The sequence below is a fragment of the Vidua macroura genome, chromosome 1, assembly GCF_024509145.1.
Source record: "Vidua macroura isolate BioBank_ID:100142 chromosome 1, ASM2450914v1, whole genome shotgun sequence".
Classification (NCBI taxonomy): domain Eukaryota; kingdom Metazoa; phylum Chordata; class Aves; order Passeriformes; family Viduidae; genus Vidua; species Vidua macroura.
In genome coordinates, this window is record NC_071571.1 from 92,506,463 (window position 1) to 92,523,278 (window position 16,816).

The following is a 16,816-nucleotide window of genomic DNA, read 5'->3' on the forward strand; positions in this document are numbered from 1 at the left end:
GCAAGGAAATCATGCTGGTTTATAGTCAGTTAGCTGTATGAATGAAGGGGTAAATAAGTTAAGCATCTGATGTATTTCTTAGCATGAGTCTGTAATGTGGACTTTGAACTACGAGCACTGACATGAACCCAGCTCTGATACACTTTGGTGCAGACTTCATTACCCATGCAGATAAAACCTCTGCAAGCGACTTGAGCTATGTGCAGTTGCATGAATTTGAAGCTTCAGTGTCTCTCATCTCTCTGAGATGGAACCAGCAGACCCAAGCCTAGCATCCAATGGATCTAGGCTTATCTGCAATCTTGAATGCAATTCTTCAAGAACAAATTTGGGGAAAATGTGGAAGGGAATGCAAAAAGCGAGTTCAGGATGAAGAGGCTGGCTGAGGAGTGTGTCATTGCACAGAGGAAGACTGCTATGCATGAAAGAGGAAGAGCTGTTGTACAGACTTTCCTAAATTAGCTCCTAAATTACATGTGTTCTGATACATAATTCCTTGGTTACATGATTGCATACTAAATTATGTGATAATCAGGTGGAAGCAATGTCTTAAGGCGTGAAACTACACACCCCAGGCACTATGACTTCAGTCTGAATGTTGTCACACAGCCAGTGGGCAGCATTGCTGTGTGTGCACTCTGGGATTATTATTTATGAAGCCACATAGTTTATATATTTTGGTCTTTTGATTGTTCTTTTAATTGGTTCTCATCATGTTATAAAATGGAAAGGAATTTCTTCAATTTTAAGTTTAATTTTTAGGTGCTGTGCCATTTATTTTTTAATCAAACTCTGCTACTCTTTTCTTCAAATATTAAGTCTGCATTTTTATATTCAGAGCAGTCAAGTGACTCAGAGCTGAGGTTCCAAGAATAACCAAATTATTTTTAAAATGTGAAAAAAAGAAATAGTAGATGAGGTTCTTTTTTTTGTGCATAATTCCTAAATCTATTTATTGTCCTTACAAAAATTGTAATACTATTGCTGTAATTTGTGTAATTTGTTTGTTTAGTTTCATGTAACCTTGTTAGATTTGTTTATAAAGAATCTAATCCACTTGAAAAAGATTTACATTACTTTATCTGTCTGTGGCTAAATATAAAAATGAAGTGAAGCAGGCTTACTGAAAATGCACAGGTTCCGAATGAGCAAAGCACATTACATTATTTCTGATTTAAACCATGCTAAGGGTGATACCGTTTTCATGCATTTAGTTACAGAGGCATTCTAATATCTTACTGCACTGTCCATCATAATATTTTTCTGTTGGACAAGTAATAAACAGTGAAATTATCTGAGCTAAAAATCTTTGACAAATTGATTTAATTAAAACTTAAATGGTTTTTGCCACTGAAAATCATACCAAAGCATATGTTTGTTTTTTCCTTAGAGAGGGAAAGAGCTATTAGTAATTCTAAACAGGTCTTATATGAAAGAAATGAAAAATTTGATTTGCTCAAGCTTTTACAGAGAACTCTGCCTTTTTGTGTGAAAGAAAAGGTAATGTGAAGCCATAAAAGTGTGTTTTATGGATATTAGAAGTAATTTTTCATGTTAGGAAGAGGTTAGTCCTGTTCCTGGAGAAATATTTTCCTGCATATGCTCCTGAATTTAGGAAGACTCTCTTAATATGTTTCTAAGTATGAAAGTAAAATTGTCTTCAGACTTCAGTCATAGGTTTTTAAGCTGTGATTTTTTAAAATATGTAGAAGGTGGGAGGGAGTAGAGAGGGAGTTGACAATGTATTACAGTGACTATAGAGAAGATGCTGTATGAGTAAAACCTTTAAAAATTACTAAAGCAGGCATAATAGCAAGGCATTTGATTTCACAAATCTAATTTCTTAATTTTAACAGTTTTATTTCATGCAGACAGTAATAAGTTTATGTCTTCAACTGGTTCTAATACACAAAATTGTAGTAGAAATATTGCAAGAAAACAAAAGAATATTTGATATTTCAGTGTTTCTGAATACTAATATTTGACTGCAGTATCAGATTTACTCTCATTACTACTATAGATTAATAATTTTCTACACCTCAGCTTTTTTTTTTTTCTTTTGTGGTACTTCAAATTCTTGAACTTACAGAAAATGAAATAGTTCTGTATTCTGTCTGCAGCTGTGGTCTGCGCTAACTCCCTGCATGATCTGAATGGCCAGTTAAAGTGGTCTCTGGAAGCTGCGACTGTGTTTAACTGCCTCGTATTTTATTCAATCTGCAGGGTAATGACGTTCGGATAATCCTTGGCCAGTTTAATGAGGAAATGGCTGTGAAAGTTTTCTGCTGTGTAAGTAAATACATTTAATTGCATATCAGAATGAAGACTGTGTTACGTTTGATAAAAAAGTAACTTGAGCATAAACATTTCTTCACGGAATTCAGCTCTGTGAAGGTTTATATCCTAAAAAGGGGTTACACTTGTGTAGTTCCATTTCTCTTTCAATAAAATACTTTGTCTTCAGTGGAATTTGGCATAGACTGCATGGTTAGCTTCTTCTTATTACTTTCCTGTAGTGGAATTAAATGTTAAATCAAACTTGAGCATTGCTCTTCACATCAGATCCAGGTAAATACTTGCATATGTAGCAGCAGATAGAGAGAGAACTGCAAGATTTCAGTCTTGTCCAAGAGCTGTGTTCTGGTGATAATGTCTGTGTGTATGGGCTTTGCATGTTTTGCTTTTAAAGAATAAGAAATTCAAGCCAGTTCCTATACATCCTGACTCAGCAACACTAATAATTTCTGCTGCTGAAAATGTTGCTAATTGCACAGTTGTCATTCCCATCTGAGTGCTGTACATTTTACATGTATTACATGAAAGCAAATATTAGTTAGTAAAAAAGTTTTTTTAACCATAACAGTAAGACTAGCAAACATAAAATTCCCTGTCCTTACCATTTGTTTAAGTGAATATGCTTCAAACTTTTCCACTGTCATTGCCTTAAAAGTAGCAGGATTAAAATGTATACTTGTACCAGCCTGAAAAAAATCCAAAAGAGAAAGATTTTAGTGGCCTAAGTATTGAGTTCTTAGTCAAAATAGTTAGATTAATCCAAGAACACAGTAAATATAATAGAAAAGCAATAATGAGAGCATATAAATTTCCAAGGGTGCTTTTAAGTGTTCACTTAATGAGAAAATTACCTATCCTTGGAAAAAAGGAAAGGCAGAAGTTCAAAATCTGAGTGCTACATGTGTCTCAGATACATCTTGGCTCTTACTCAGCAGCTGTCCCAGTTGGTGGCAAAATTTGGAAAGGAGATTGTAGAGTATATTTGGAAGGAACAAAATCTGTTTTCATCTGAAAGGAAATGGAAAGCGTTCTTTTATTTTTCATTCTTCTCATGTCTTATAGGTCTTTGTATGTAGATCTTTTTGTACTGCCATTTAAATTGGATTGACAGAGATAATCTCCTATTTTTTTTCATTCCTGGAAGAAAGAATGGCACTTCTGTAGCCCAGATCTATCTCAGATCTCTTGGGATTGGGCTGCATTTCCCTATCAGAGGAGTCCTGGTCAGAATTATCTTCCAATCCAACATTAGCAAGAGATTGGCCTCATTTCTAGTTGCCCTTAATTTCTTGTTGCATTTCTCTAGAATTCCCTTCCAAATCCATGTTCATGTGAAGCCACTGAAGAAATCTTAGAATTCCTTAGAGAGGCAGGCTGTCCTTTAGTCTGCATCACTGTCGAATGAAAGGTGCCAGGGAGAGGATGTCTCTGTCTCATGAGCACTGGCCGCAGGTTTCTGTGGCTACAGTTTGGTGTGAATGTGGGAAATGTGCATAACTCTCAGCAGTTTAAAGCATGATGGCTGCTTCTAAAGTACATTAGTGTCAAAAATAATAAGGTGGATTTTTCTGGAGCCTGGAGAAATCTGAAAGATCATGTATTTAGGCTTGTTTAAATGTATTTATTTGAGAGTTTTAGCAGGAGACTGAATGCAGGAGAGGGCAGTTCAAAGTAGGTAATTTATATATTAATGCACTACAATATGTCAGAAAGCTTGTTATTATTCATAACATATATTGTTGACTCATGCACTCCTATAGATATATGTCTAAGAGCACAATAATTTAGATATGTCAAGTTTTTTAACTCCTCTCTTCCAGGTGTATCTTTGGACAGGTTTCACTTGTGATTCCTTGTTATATTTCTGCAGGTTTACTGAAGTCAGTCAGAAAAAGGCTTTGAGTTTGTTAAAGGGAGGTGCTTTTTCATTAATGCAAGATTTTAAATTATTTTTTTCTGATTGTAGGTATATATTAAATATTATTTGGTAATGCCTTATGTAGATGGCAAAACCTTTAAACTCTGCCTCACTTTCTTTACCTGGATTCAACAGTCATATTTTGTGAGGTTTCCTCAGGACATCCATAGCAGTTTATATAAGATCACAGAACCATTTAGGTTGTAAGAGACCTTTAAGATTATCAAGTGCAGCCATTAATGCAACACTGCCAAGTCCACCACTAAGTAATGTCCCTAAGTACCTCATCTGTGCATCTTTTGAATGCCTCCTATGATGGTGACTCAGCCTCTTCCCTGGTCCCTGATAATCCTTTCAGTGAAGAAGTCTTTCTTCATATCCAATCTAAGCCACCTCTATTGCAACTTCAGGTCATTTCCTCTTTTCCTATTCCTTGTTATTGGGAAGAAGAGACCAACATTTACACCCACACAAAAAAAAAAAAAAAAAAAGGGCTAAAAGATAGTACAACTCAGTAGCAAACTTTAAAAACAGAACAGGACTGGTTCAAGCCAAAGTGAATGTTGGCAGGTATTTCCTACAAGGATTTAAATAAATTTAGCTCATAAGTTAAAGTAAGTTTAGTTCATTTAGTTCATTAAATAAGTTTAGTTCATTTATCACCAGTGTAAAAAACAGTGAGAAATTTTAGTTCTATGGGAAATCTTAGATTTATAATTCATTTTCACCTCAGTGGGATGAATGTGATGTTTTCTTGGAATAGAAATTAGACCCTTTTGGTCAAAACTTAATAATTCAACAATCAACAAATTGCCAATAATTGTTTGCTACACATAAAAAATAGTTATTACATTAATCTCTTTGTTGTAAATAAGCATTTATTTATGGATTCAAAAAAAGAAGGAAATGCTTTAAAAGAAAAAAAAAAAAAAAATCAGTTTCACAAGGGCAAAAATTGTCCGTGACAGTTTCCTGGCTGCTTGACAGCAACTTGGGGCTTTGTATTCTACACAGGGTATGGGAAAAAGATTAAGAAAAATGTATGACTACTTTATGCTGTTATGGTGGTAAAAAGTATGTGCAAACCTTCTTCATCTTGCTCTTGTCTGCCAAAAAGTCTTCCCCTTAGAAACTGAAACTTGTAGGTATTGGTCTATGTGCACTCAAACAGTTCAAGAAAAATCCATGTGTTTCAAGTACTTGTATCTTTTAAGCATCAAAATAATCTCAATTTAGCAGAATCAACAGGGAGAAAATGGTGGCAAAAAAGCATCATTTTACAATAAGTCTTCTGGGACCCAAACACTGAAATATCTGGGCACTGTCAGCTGTGCTGTCACTAGAAAAATGACTGCATGGTCATAGTGCTCAGCCTCAGAAGATCTGATTTTGTTCCTACTTTTGCCTTCCCCAGACTACCCTTCAAGCCCTGTCATTCCACGGTATCTCAAAGGAAGAGCTGACAGCCCTTAAAGTGTTTGTTTTGCATTTTGTTAAACCAGATTGATGCAGAAATGTGAAAGTGTAACCAGTCTTTCAGGCAACCATGTTGGGAATGATCTCTTGTTTCCAAGATGAAATTTCGGGCTATTTTGAAACTTTCAATTTTCAGCCTATTTTCCAGGGCATTCACAGATTATGCAGGAAACAGTACAAGTGCTTATGCAAACAGAAAATTTCCAGCAGCTCTAATTTCAGAATAGTTCACAGCCAATACTTTCTGGCAACACACAGTTTGATACTTTAATCTCTATAGAGCAGGGGAAGCTAAATAAGACTGTCCTTCTCTAAAAGCACTATTCTGTATCAGTTTGTGTCTTCATGATTCGAAAACTGTCAGATAAAAAAACACTCAGTGACTGAAAGGTCTTGAATGACCTAACTGTATAATACAAACTCTTTTAGAAGGGAGTACTGCAGGATGGAATTGCTATTTTCCCTGCGGGTGGCCCTGGAATACCTGGAAAGTGTCTCCATAGCTGTGCAGGAGTGCAGGTGGATAGGAGGATAGAAACAGATATATTTCTGGAAGAGCAGAATTAACAGGCAAGAGAAAGACAAACTGTTTATGTGGATTGTGGAATAAGTAATATATGAGATGCAAGACACCAGGTTTCAGACAGGACTTTCAAGCAGCATTGCATACAAAGGCATGAAATTTGATTTTGTCTGAACAAAAGCTGTGCAAGCAGGGGCCAAATAAATCTGCTTTCTGCACAATACTGTTATGAACTGAACTGGCACCATTATAATAGACTTCACAGATATAAAGCCCATTTTTATTTTGGGTATTAACATATTTAGGAGGTTGTCCTATTTCATATATTCTGTTATTGCTCTTTACTTCTCTGATAGGCTTTTTGTATGATTGTTGGGATACTTTTCAAAACAGTTATTTCAGAATGACTAATATGTCCTGTTTGCATTCTTATAATTTCCTCCTTCTGTATTATTTTTTGTGAAAATGTAGCAGTGTTTCTGTTAAGAGCTCTAAGCTTGCACCATGTATTTCTAAAAATTAGAATTTTTATCTTAGGCCTTCTATCTCAAGTATTGCTTGTATTAGGAGCCAAATAAGAATGAGACCTGCAGTTTTGAAATGGAGCCTGACTGAAATGTCAAAAGAAAAATATCTAGTTGCAAGACAGTGAGAAAAACATCTGAGATAAAATTTACTAATTTTATACTAGAACACTCTTCCCAATCAAAGAGAATATTTGAGAATAGATCAGCTTTTAGGTACAACAGCATATGTGCCTGACTAAGAAAGTATTTCTGTTTCCTGTTATATATATCTGCTAAGTAATGAAAGGAGATAACTATAAACTCAGTATCTTGGATTACAGTGGGCTGTATTCAGTATTCCAACAATATAGAATTTCATATGAAGAAAATTCTCGCTGAGAAAAAAAAAATATCATTAAGATTTTGCTTTAGCAATTCACTGTTCACTCATGCTCCTTAGAAGGAACTGCTAATTTAATGTTACTGTGGTCTGCTTTTTAGCCACGTGTGATTCGATGGTGCCTATGATCCAAGTTTTCTTGTTAACCTAGTCTTTAGGTTGATTTAAGGGTGATAATTACTTAGTTTAAATGTGGTAGCATGGTAGTTCTATCACTCATGTAATAGTTGTGTATAAAGAACTTTCTGTGGAAAGCAGTGTCTTCTGTTTCTGTTCCTCTTTAACTCCCTCAGTTCTAGAATACAGATTCATTTTTCTGTTTTTTTAGGAAATGATCCACTGAAAGAAAAACAGGGTTTAGTAAATTCTCATTTCCTGAATTCTAAATCAGGAGTCTTCAAAAAAAGTCTTCATTATTACCAAGTAATTATTGTAAACTGTTTAAAATACTTGTGTACCCAATTACACCGTCATTTCTTTAATAACAACAAAAAAATTTTAACCAAAAGCAATTGGTTTTATGTTCAATACCTCTATTACAATGTCCATTATCTTTTCTGTTTTTCTTATTTGCAGGCTTATGATGAAGAAATGTATGGCAGCAAATATCAGTGGATTATTCCAGGGTGGTATGAAAATCTTTGGTGGGAAGCTTGGATTAATTCCTCACAGTGTCTCAGCAAAAATCTTCTTACAGCCATGGAAGGTTATATTGGAGTGGATTTTGAGCCTCTCAGCTCAAAAACGAATAAGACTATATCAGGAAGGGTTTGTATTTTTCTTCCATCTATTTTATGATACCATGAGTTCTCACACTGCTGGGCTGGCACAGTAAAACACCAGGGGGGGAGGTGAAGCTAAAGGGTTCTTCTACCAAGTGACCTGTCAGTCATCACAGTTAGTTTCACTACTTTTCACTAGTTGCAATTTTAAAATATTTGAAAATCAAATCTTATTTTCTACAGGGTAAGAAAGCAGTGAAGTCCCTTGCTTCAAATCTGCCCTCTTCCCCCAGTATGAACATTCTAGTTAAATGTACATTAAAGTTTGAATTACAGTCTTTAATATCTTGTGCTGTGCCACTTCAAGTTAAATAGTTGAGCGCAGAAACAGAAAACTCTTATATTTAAACCTATTCTGCAAATGACCAATTTGAATGGTGATTTGTGTCTCTCAGAACTAGGGAGCAGGAGGTGAGGCTTGTTATAAATATAAAAATATGTGGGGTTTCCATAAAGCACATAAAATTTTATCACAGAACAAATCCATACAAACTCTGACCAATGAATAAACATGCCTGATTGTGCTGCTTTTCATTTTTCTTTTCCATCTGCCTTTCATGCCTTGCTGAATGAGCATGAAAGACAGCTTTACTGAAGGGTAGCTCATCATATGACAGCACACCATCCAGAACATAATGAATTTGTAAAATATAGACAAATTGCCACTCAAAATTTCATATTGAGCAAACGGTTGCTCAGGTAAAGGTCATCTGATTTGTGTTATCCTGTAAAGTGTAATCAGACCACTAATTTGCAGGGACAGAGACTTATTCCCTGTTCTAGTATTATGGCTCACCAGAGTACAGTTTTAGTTGAATTGGCGCCTTTTGTACAAAAGTAAAATAAAGCAAATTGTCATTTACACAGTGAGGCAGTACAACTGCTTTCAGTCTCTCTGTCTTCTAGTTCTGCTTCCCAATCTCACCAGCAGTTTTTATATCAAACAATACATGTTTCTTGAATTTTATTTTCTTTCATAAGTTTTATTTTGGAGGCCTCTTCTGTATTAGTTATGCACATCTCTAAATTGGAGGATGCAGTTTCAGGTGTTGGTTTAGATTCAACTCTGTAAAATATTAAGTATCGAGGTAAAACTGAATTTTATCTCTTCTTCAGACTCCACAGCAGTATGAAAAGGAATACAATGCTAGACGTGGTGATGGGCAATCCAGCAAATTTCATGGTTATGCTTATGACGGAATATGGGTGATTGCCAATTCCCTACAGCGGGCAATGAGTTACCTGAATTCCACCAATGAGCACCAAAAAATTGAAGATTTTAACTACTCAAATCAAAAACTTGGTGACATCTTTCTGAGTGCTATGAATGAAACCAGGTTCTTTGGAGTAACGGTAAGTCCTTATCAGATAATTGTGGGATGCAGGAGGCTTGTGATTTTGTGTCAGTAATTGAAACAAGTATTAAATATTAAGTATGCTTGAAAAAGAAAAAGAGTTGCTTCTATCTTCAGAGCTACCAGTTCCACTTTATATTAAAAATTAATGCCTTGACAGTCTTGCTCATTACCTGTCTGCAGATGCCAAGGAATGACACTGTACAATTCCTCAGTTATCAGATTTTTAAACATGAATGTCATCTGAATTAACAAATCAGAGTGGTCTCAAGGGAACCACAAGTTTTGCAAGCTGCAGTGACCTTTTAAGCGAAAGTTTTAGCAGTTAAGGAGTAGCTGGAATGTAATCTGAAAATACATATTTCTCTCCATCATTTAGGTTTGGTAATAGGCTATGGTACACTGTTTCTAACTCCAGTGCTGTACATCCTAGATATTCTTGCAACACGCTTCAGCTGCGATTTAAATTTATTTATAATTTGTATTTTTTCACAGTTGAGTACAAAGCATGCTCACAGTGACTTAAGAACTGCTCATATACAGTAGTATCTTAATTCTGATTTCAATTGTACAATTTCAAACCCTTAGTATTTTTTATTTTTTAGAATTTGTTTGCATTTCTTCTGCTTTTTTAGCAGAGTAAAACAGGCGACAGGAGTGTGGTCTTAAAACTTCTTAATTGCATCTGAGGCAACATCAGTTGGAAGTTAGTGGTGCATTTGTGTTCAGGAGTCTGCAGAGCTCACCGAGAGAGATGAGCAGATTTCATTTCATGGAAAATAGTCTTTGGAGTTTCCAATAGCTGCAACAAGGAACCTACTGGAACATGATTTGCTGAGCAATGTGCTTGGTCTGCAATATGGCTAGATAAAGAAAACAGTGTTTGGAGAAAAGTGTGTTTCAGTGGTGCACAGAGGGGCATCTCCTTGCAGCAAGAGCATGGAGAAGGTTGGAGGGAGCTAGTAAAATCCTGTCCCCATGTTAGAACAAGCTGTCTTGGATATCAATTAGCATCTAAACACGTTGAAGTAGCAGAACTAAGGTTGTCATACCTGTCAGAAATGGGTTCAAGGAGGAAATGCCTGCACAAATACATCAACAAAGTGTAAAGTCTCAAACTTTTGATGTCCTTGTTAATTGCAGAAAAAGTTTTCTGTGATGCGGTACACACAATTGAAACTAATTCAGAATTTCTAAGTAAAACCCAACCAATATGGCAAGACAATATTAATATCTAGATGCTTGCACAATATGAATTTTGCACTCTTTTTTGCACTGAATTAGACTGAAAGTTTCAGCAAAAGAATTTGTTATTCCATTGTATCCACAGTAGGACTGGATCTTTGATGAAGCTTTCAGACAGCAGCAGTAATGAACCAGACTCTGCAGGGACTCAGTTATATTTGTCCTGCATTATTCCATGTATGATATCTATCAATAGGTTTGAAATTGAATATTGCTGTGTAGTTCCTTTTTGGTTTGGTTTTTGTTTTGTTTTGTTTTTTCTTATCCTTTTTGCCTTCTGTTTAGTTTTGCAGCCAGTTATGGTGAAATTGATAGATGTCATTAGCATTGCTTAATTACCCTTCACTGCTTCCTCTCCGACAACAACAAAAAAAACAAAACCAAAAAAAAAACCATAACAAAATCAAACCCAAAATATCTAAGATTGAAGGAAAGCTCTTTTTAACTAGTTTCAGAGACACCAGCAAAATATCACAAGCATCCCTTTAGGGAGGGAATGAATCAAAGCTTCAACAGCCACATTCAGCTATGTTTACTTACTTTATATTCTCAGGTATAATGGTTTTCAGAGAAACTACTGCATGATTATTCACTGTATTTAGTACCTGTCTGAGGCAGTTGGTAAAATATTTCTCTTTATCCTTGGTCAGCCAAGTCATAATGACAATGCACAGCCCAAATCTGGTAATTGCAAGGATCATGCTTCCTGTACATGTAATTCACAAAAACATTTCATTGAGAGAGATATGGAGAGAAGAAAGTCTATAGCAACTACACTTTCTTAGGGCATAATTGCAACACACAATGCTCAAGCTTTTCCAGACAAGCATGGAGAAAAAAGAATTTTAGAAGAATATTAATTATTTTGCATTGTAGTGTTCAGAAAGTTGAAGCTGAAGGAACAGATTGATTTTTACCAGTAATACTTTTAAACTTTTTATTCTTCAGTCTAATAAATGCTGTCATTTGTGACCTAATTTAAAACGTTCACTGGAACATGAGTTTTACGTCTCGGAGTGCTAAATCTAATTTAATTTTTTTCCAGAATATGTATTTTAATATAATTTTTTTTACAGTTTATTTAAAAAAACTTATTCTAAACAGGAAACATTCCTTTATTCAAGGTTATCTGCGCCAAATATAAACTGGGTTTTGGGGAAAAAAAAGAAACAAAAGGGAGGACAATCTTATCAATATTCAGACTCATCCAATAATAAACTATGTTGTTATTTGTTAGATAAGAAAAGATAAACAAGAAGCTGTAGACAAGAATCTAAAACTGGAAAATCTATTAAGTAGCTTTCTCTATGCTTTCTGTGAATATGATATCAGAAACACTGTAATGTCATAAATAATAAATCCCTTTACCCAGTTTTCATTTTCTTTGAAATTATTTATAGAAGACAACACCATTGAGTGGAGAGGGGGTTGTGGAATTTTTTAAACAATTTGCAAAAGACTTGGGATGCAGTGTTTTGGTTCCTAATTATATGGAAAATAATTCTTTCAACTTTCTGTTCTTTTTTTAATTTTTTAAATTTTAAAAAAATTTCCAGGAGACAGCATTTAGAAAACAGATAAAGCTATTGCCCAGAGACTTGACATGACAAATCCTATTTTTATGCAACATAAACTCAGTAAAAAATGTTATTTATTCTAATTCTGCTGTCAGAAATCTATTGGAAGGGAAATTATGGATATTCCTTAAATATTCCTGAGGGTTTTGCTCTCTTTCTGGATTTTTTTTTCTTAGCAAATTGATTCCTTCTTTTATTTTGCCTTCATACTTATCAGACTGATAATCATGTTGATTACCATATAAATTTCTTGTGTATTCTGAATACAGAGCAGGAAAATATAAATTTGGTGTTTTATCAGAAAATAGTAATGCAGCTATCTGCTATGCTTTTAAAAATATAAATTGGATGCTGTTTTATAGGTGGAAAAGTATTTTGTGATGAGAAATGCAAAACAAAAACCTGCAGGGATCTTCCTACAGTTTTGTTAATCTGAATGCCCAAATTCTGGAGGACATTCAGATTCACTGGTGTTGGCCATTTTCCAGTTGAATAAAGCATTTAATGGTTAGAATGGCCCCTCTTCAATAACCAGCTTTCAGAACAGGAGTGCTTTTGATTTGGGACTAGTTTGGCTTTCATGGAGTGCATTTTTCTAATTTCCTAAGATATCAGAGCACTTGATTGGTTAAAAATGAGAAAGTTCTGAAATAAAAAAAAAAAAATAAAGTATTTTGAAACTTTTTTTTTCCACTTTTCTTAATCTAGATAGAGACATTTGTATAAACTGAATGCAACACTACCCTTGTGATTTATAAAGTGCCAGGTCCTGTTTCCTTGCTAAATATATTCCTCGTCTCAAATAGTACGCATTCTTTCTGATAACCTGAGTGTCAGAAGTATTTACACAAGTTTTTTTGATACAGCTTAGATGTCTGAGGAGTTCCCCGATGTAGTTGGTAGAGGCACTGGAAGTAATTTAGATTTGCAGGATCAACCGAGGTCTCTGCTGAACAGTTACTGCTTTGAATCAGTACAGAGAGATAAAGTGATGGGGAAAAAATATATGTCTGGGAGATGTATATATCTGCATTTCAATTCTATAGCATTTTTCAACATTCTACCTATAACAAGTTCATCATGTATGTGTGAAAGTTGAGGAGAATTTTTCACAGAGTCAGAATTATTCTCCTAAAACAAGACTATTTGTCTAAGGGATAATTTTTTAAAAAAAGAAGAAAAGTCAAACTTTATTTTGTGCAATGCTACCATGATATATCTTGGAGGCTTAATAATTAGTGAGGAATTAATGCTGCCTTCTCAGGATACCAAATCATATTTAGTGTATACAAAATCAAAATCTAGAGAATAGATGGATTTTTTTTAGTAATTTTTTTCCTTTTTTTTCTTCTCTTTGTAGAGACTGTGGATGAGTACACAATAACTTACAATTACAGTAATATTTATATTTGTTATCAAAAAAAGAGCTGATCATACTTGGAAAGATGTCATAGAACGGTTTATGTTGGAAGGGACCTTAAAGGCCATCTAGTTCCAGCCCCTCTCAGAGCCCCATCCAACCTGGCCTTGAACACTTTAAGGGATGGGGCATCCATGATTTCTTTGGACAACCTGTTCCACTTCCTCAGCACCTTCACAGTAAAGAATTTCTTCCTAATATCTAAACTAAATCTGTCCTCTTTCTGTTGGAATCCATTGACCCTTATCCCATCACTACATCCCCTTGTAAATAGCCACTCTGTAGTTTTCTTGTTGGTTCCCTTTAGGCACTTGAAGGCTGCCATATTAAATACCACATTTGTTCTCAGGATATTAGAAGTTTGTTTTGATTCCATGGGGGAGCCAAGTATTGAGAAAAATACAGTGAATGTCAGAGGGGTTTTTTTTAATTCCTGTTTTATTCAAAACACGACACTATTTTTTAAAAATGTTTTTCTGTAATTTTTTATTTGCTTCACCTTTGTTACTAATGTGAAGTCATGAATGTTACCATTCTCACTGATTTATGCCTGAACTGTTGCAGCGGGGTGTTCTGCTTCTTGCATTTATTGCTACTATCTGTTATTATAAATCAAGTTTCAAAATTGTTAATTTATTTCTCATCCTTATGACCTTCTATTATTTCTGTGTAATGGAAAAAGAATTGCAGCGGAGGAGTGAGAAAATTAAATACAGTGTTGTCTTTTCCTTTTATGTCAGCCAGAGACTAGCACAGTAGGATAAAATTCCATCACAGTAGTTGCTGCACAATTGAAACCACAGCCATGAAATAGCTTTCAAGTCTGTCCCTGGCATCCTGCATTTGAATGGATCTAGTCATCTTTCATATCTGAAAAAATGCTTATTTATATGAAGTTTGCTTTGTATTTTGATGCTGATTATTTCTGAAGATTTATCTTAGCAGCTTGCCTCCAATTTCCAGGCTTCAGAAGCCTCTGTGCTGTACGGGAATCTCAGAAATACAGGACATGTTAGCAACAGAATAGGAACAGGAGAAAGTATTTATTTCATGTCATCCTGGAAAAATAACATGACCAAGATGCTTAAATTAAAAAATGTGTCAGTCTTTGGCAGAGTATCAGATAAAATTAGCATGGACTTCAGCAGGATTAATTTATCCTTAATATGGGAATCTAACAAACATTTCTGTTAGTAGCATTGATCAGTGTGGCTAATTTTGTGTGGACATTTCTGAATTAAGCCTCAAGAGCTGTTTATAACTGCACTTATATTTTCTTTGTTGGCATGGCTGAGGTAGGGTGAAAAGTAAAATATTGGGGGAGGGCAGAAATTTCAATTTCAATTTCTTGTTAATATAGAATAGAGCTTTAAAAGAACAATAAATTTTATAAAAGGGGCAGGGGGTAGAGGTTTAGTGTGGAGTGGAATACCTGACACTATAAAGACATCTGTTACTGAAAAATGCTTTTGAATGTTTAATCAAATTTGACTTAATTTGAGCATTTGAAAATTTCTTGTTGGACATTAACCATAATTGGGTGATTTGAGGGAGTACAAACAGCTAGCAAAACACATAGTCAGGAAAATCTATAAATGTATGCACACACATGCACACGCTCACAACCCCACTGACTCTTGGTGAATCTCAGGTTTTTTCTAAACTTGACCCCGTGAGTGTGAACTGTTCTGAATTTAATGCCTTGCTTTGTCTTTTATTTTTCAGAACTTTATTCCTGTTAGGGCATTTCTTGTGTAGCACAAAAAAGAAAAGCACTCGGGATCTGGCTGTGTGCAAGAACCCCTACAGAGATTCTGGTTCTCTTGAACCTTGAATCTCCATTTACCTGAGAAGAGATAAATATGGTGAATCTCTTACTACATTACTCCCTCCTGACTTCCAGTAAATTGTCCAACTCCCATGAGCAAGCAAGAACAGTACAGTGGGTTGAACTAATTTGCTCTCTATGTGGCCAGTTCATTTAGGAGACTCCTCGATGTAGAGAGCTGCTAAACTAAGCCATCAGCAAGTTTGCATAAGGTCATAAACAATGTTTGCTCATTAGGAAAATTCATTGCAAATGTTTTCATCTGCCAACAGTGTAAAACTGCATACAAAAGGAAATACTAACTTTTAGAAATGAGATCTGAAATTAACTGTGACATTTCAAAGATTAGCCCTCAAGCTAATCAGCAGCTGATGATTTAATAGTTGTAGTAGGTGTCAAATAAAAAAGGCTTTTGTCTGAAGTTGTAGAACACTTACTGTAGCATCTGTCATTTTAATAGCTGGATATTTGATAAAAATAAATGAACAACATATATTTATAGAAAAGCTAGTGAAACATTCTCTGGCTGATATCTCTTAGCTTCCTCTGCTTTGTATTTAATTTTGTCGGTATCTAGACAGTGTTTAACATAACACTTAATTTGCCCTAGAAGCTGCTTTGTTGCTACTTTTTGTACAAAAAGTGGAAGTCCCTACAAATAATAAAGAAACAAAGCTCAAAGGAAGCTTATTGCACTGTCTGAGTGGTGGTGCAGGTTTGTACTTCACAGTTTCTGTTCACTTTGTTCTCTTCAAGCTTCTAAAGAAAGCAAGCTCATTTCAGTAGTACGAAAACCTTAGGTGTTTTTCTGAAGTGTGACTTGTTTTTTAGCTGCATGTTTCTGATCAACCTTTCATTTATGTGTTGGGACTGATTTTTTTTCCTTTTGTTTTGTTTTTCTTGTCAGTATTCCTTGAATTTGAAGGATGAAAAGACTAAAGAAAAAAGTTAAATTTATGAAAGCTCTGTCCTGCTGCAGATCAGCAGTTAAGCTGGAAGAGGGTATCGATGGTTTAAAAGCAACTTTTCAAGACAGTTTTTGCCTTTGCCAGTTGGGTTTGTCTGAAATTGTTACAGAGGACTCTTTGAAAATAGCAAGATACTGAAAGAGTGGGCAGTGTGTATGTGTTGGACAGGCAACATGGAACTACAGGTTCTGGTGTCTGTTGAGTAAGTAGGACATTGTTTTTCCTGATGATTAGATGGCCTTTTGTCTTCTGCTTAGTCAGAAGTACTACTAGGTAGATTCCTTTGCCACCTCTTCACCATCTATCAGAAAAAGATGGAAAAATGTTATGTACCTTCTATCGCTGCATTAAAGCCCCGTGTCCTACTTCAACAAGTTGGGGTTTTTTTTTATATGAGATAGGAAGTGTTGTGTGTCTACTGAAAAAGGGTGATAGGATAAAATTCCACAGACACTTATGGAGAAATTTCTTGCTTGTAACAAGTGTACCATTGAAATGTCATCACCCAAAATTATAGAAAATC

General features: G+C 35.0%; 1 protein-coding gene across 1 annotated transcript in view; it reads left to right on the forward strand.

Moving 5' to 3' along the window:
* GABBR2 (gamma-aminobutyric acid type B receptor subunit 2) overlaps nucleotides 1-16,816 on the forward strand; it is a 350,484-nt gene that overhangs the window by 112,139 nt on the left and 221,529 nt on the right. The window contains exons 5-7 of the mRNA XM_053976709.1: nucleotides 2,224-2,289; nucleotides 7,695-7,886; nucleotides 9,017-9,253. Coding sequence (XP_053832684.1) covers nucleotides 2,224-2,289; nucleotides 7,695-7,886; nucleotides 9,017-9,253 — 495 coding nt within the window. The remainder of the gene's footprint in view (nucleotides 1-2,223; nucleotides 2,290-7,694; nucleotides 7,887-9,016; nucleotides 9,254-16,816) is intronic.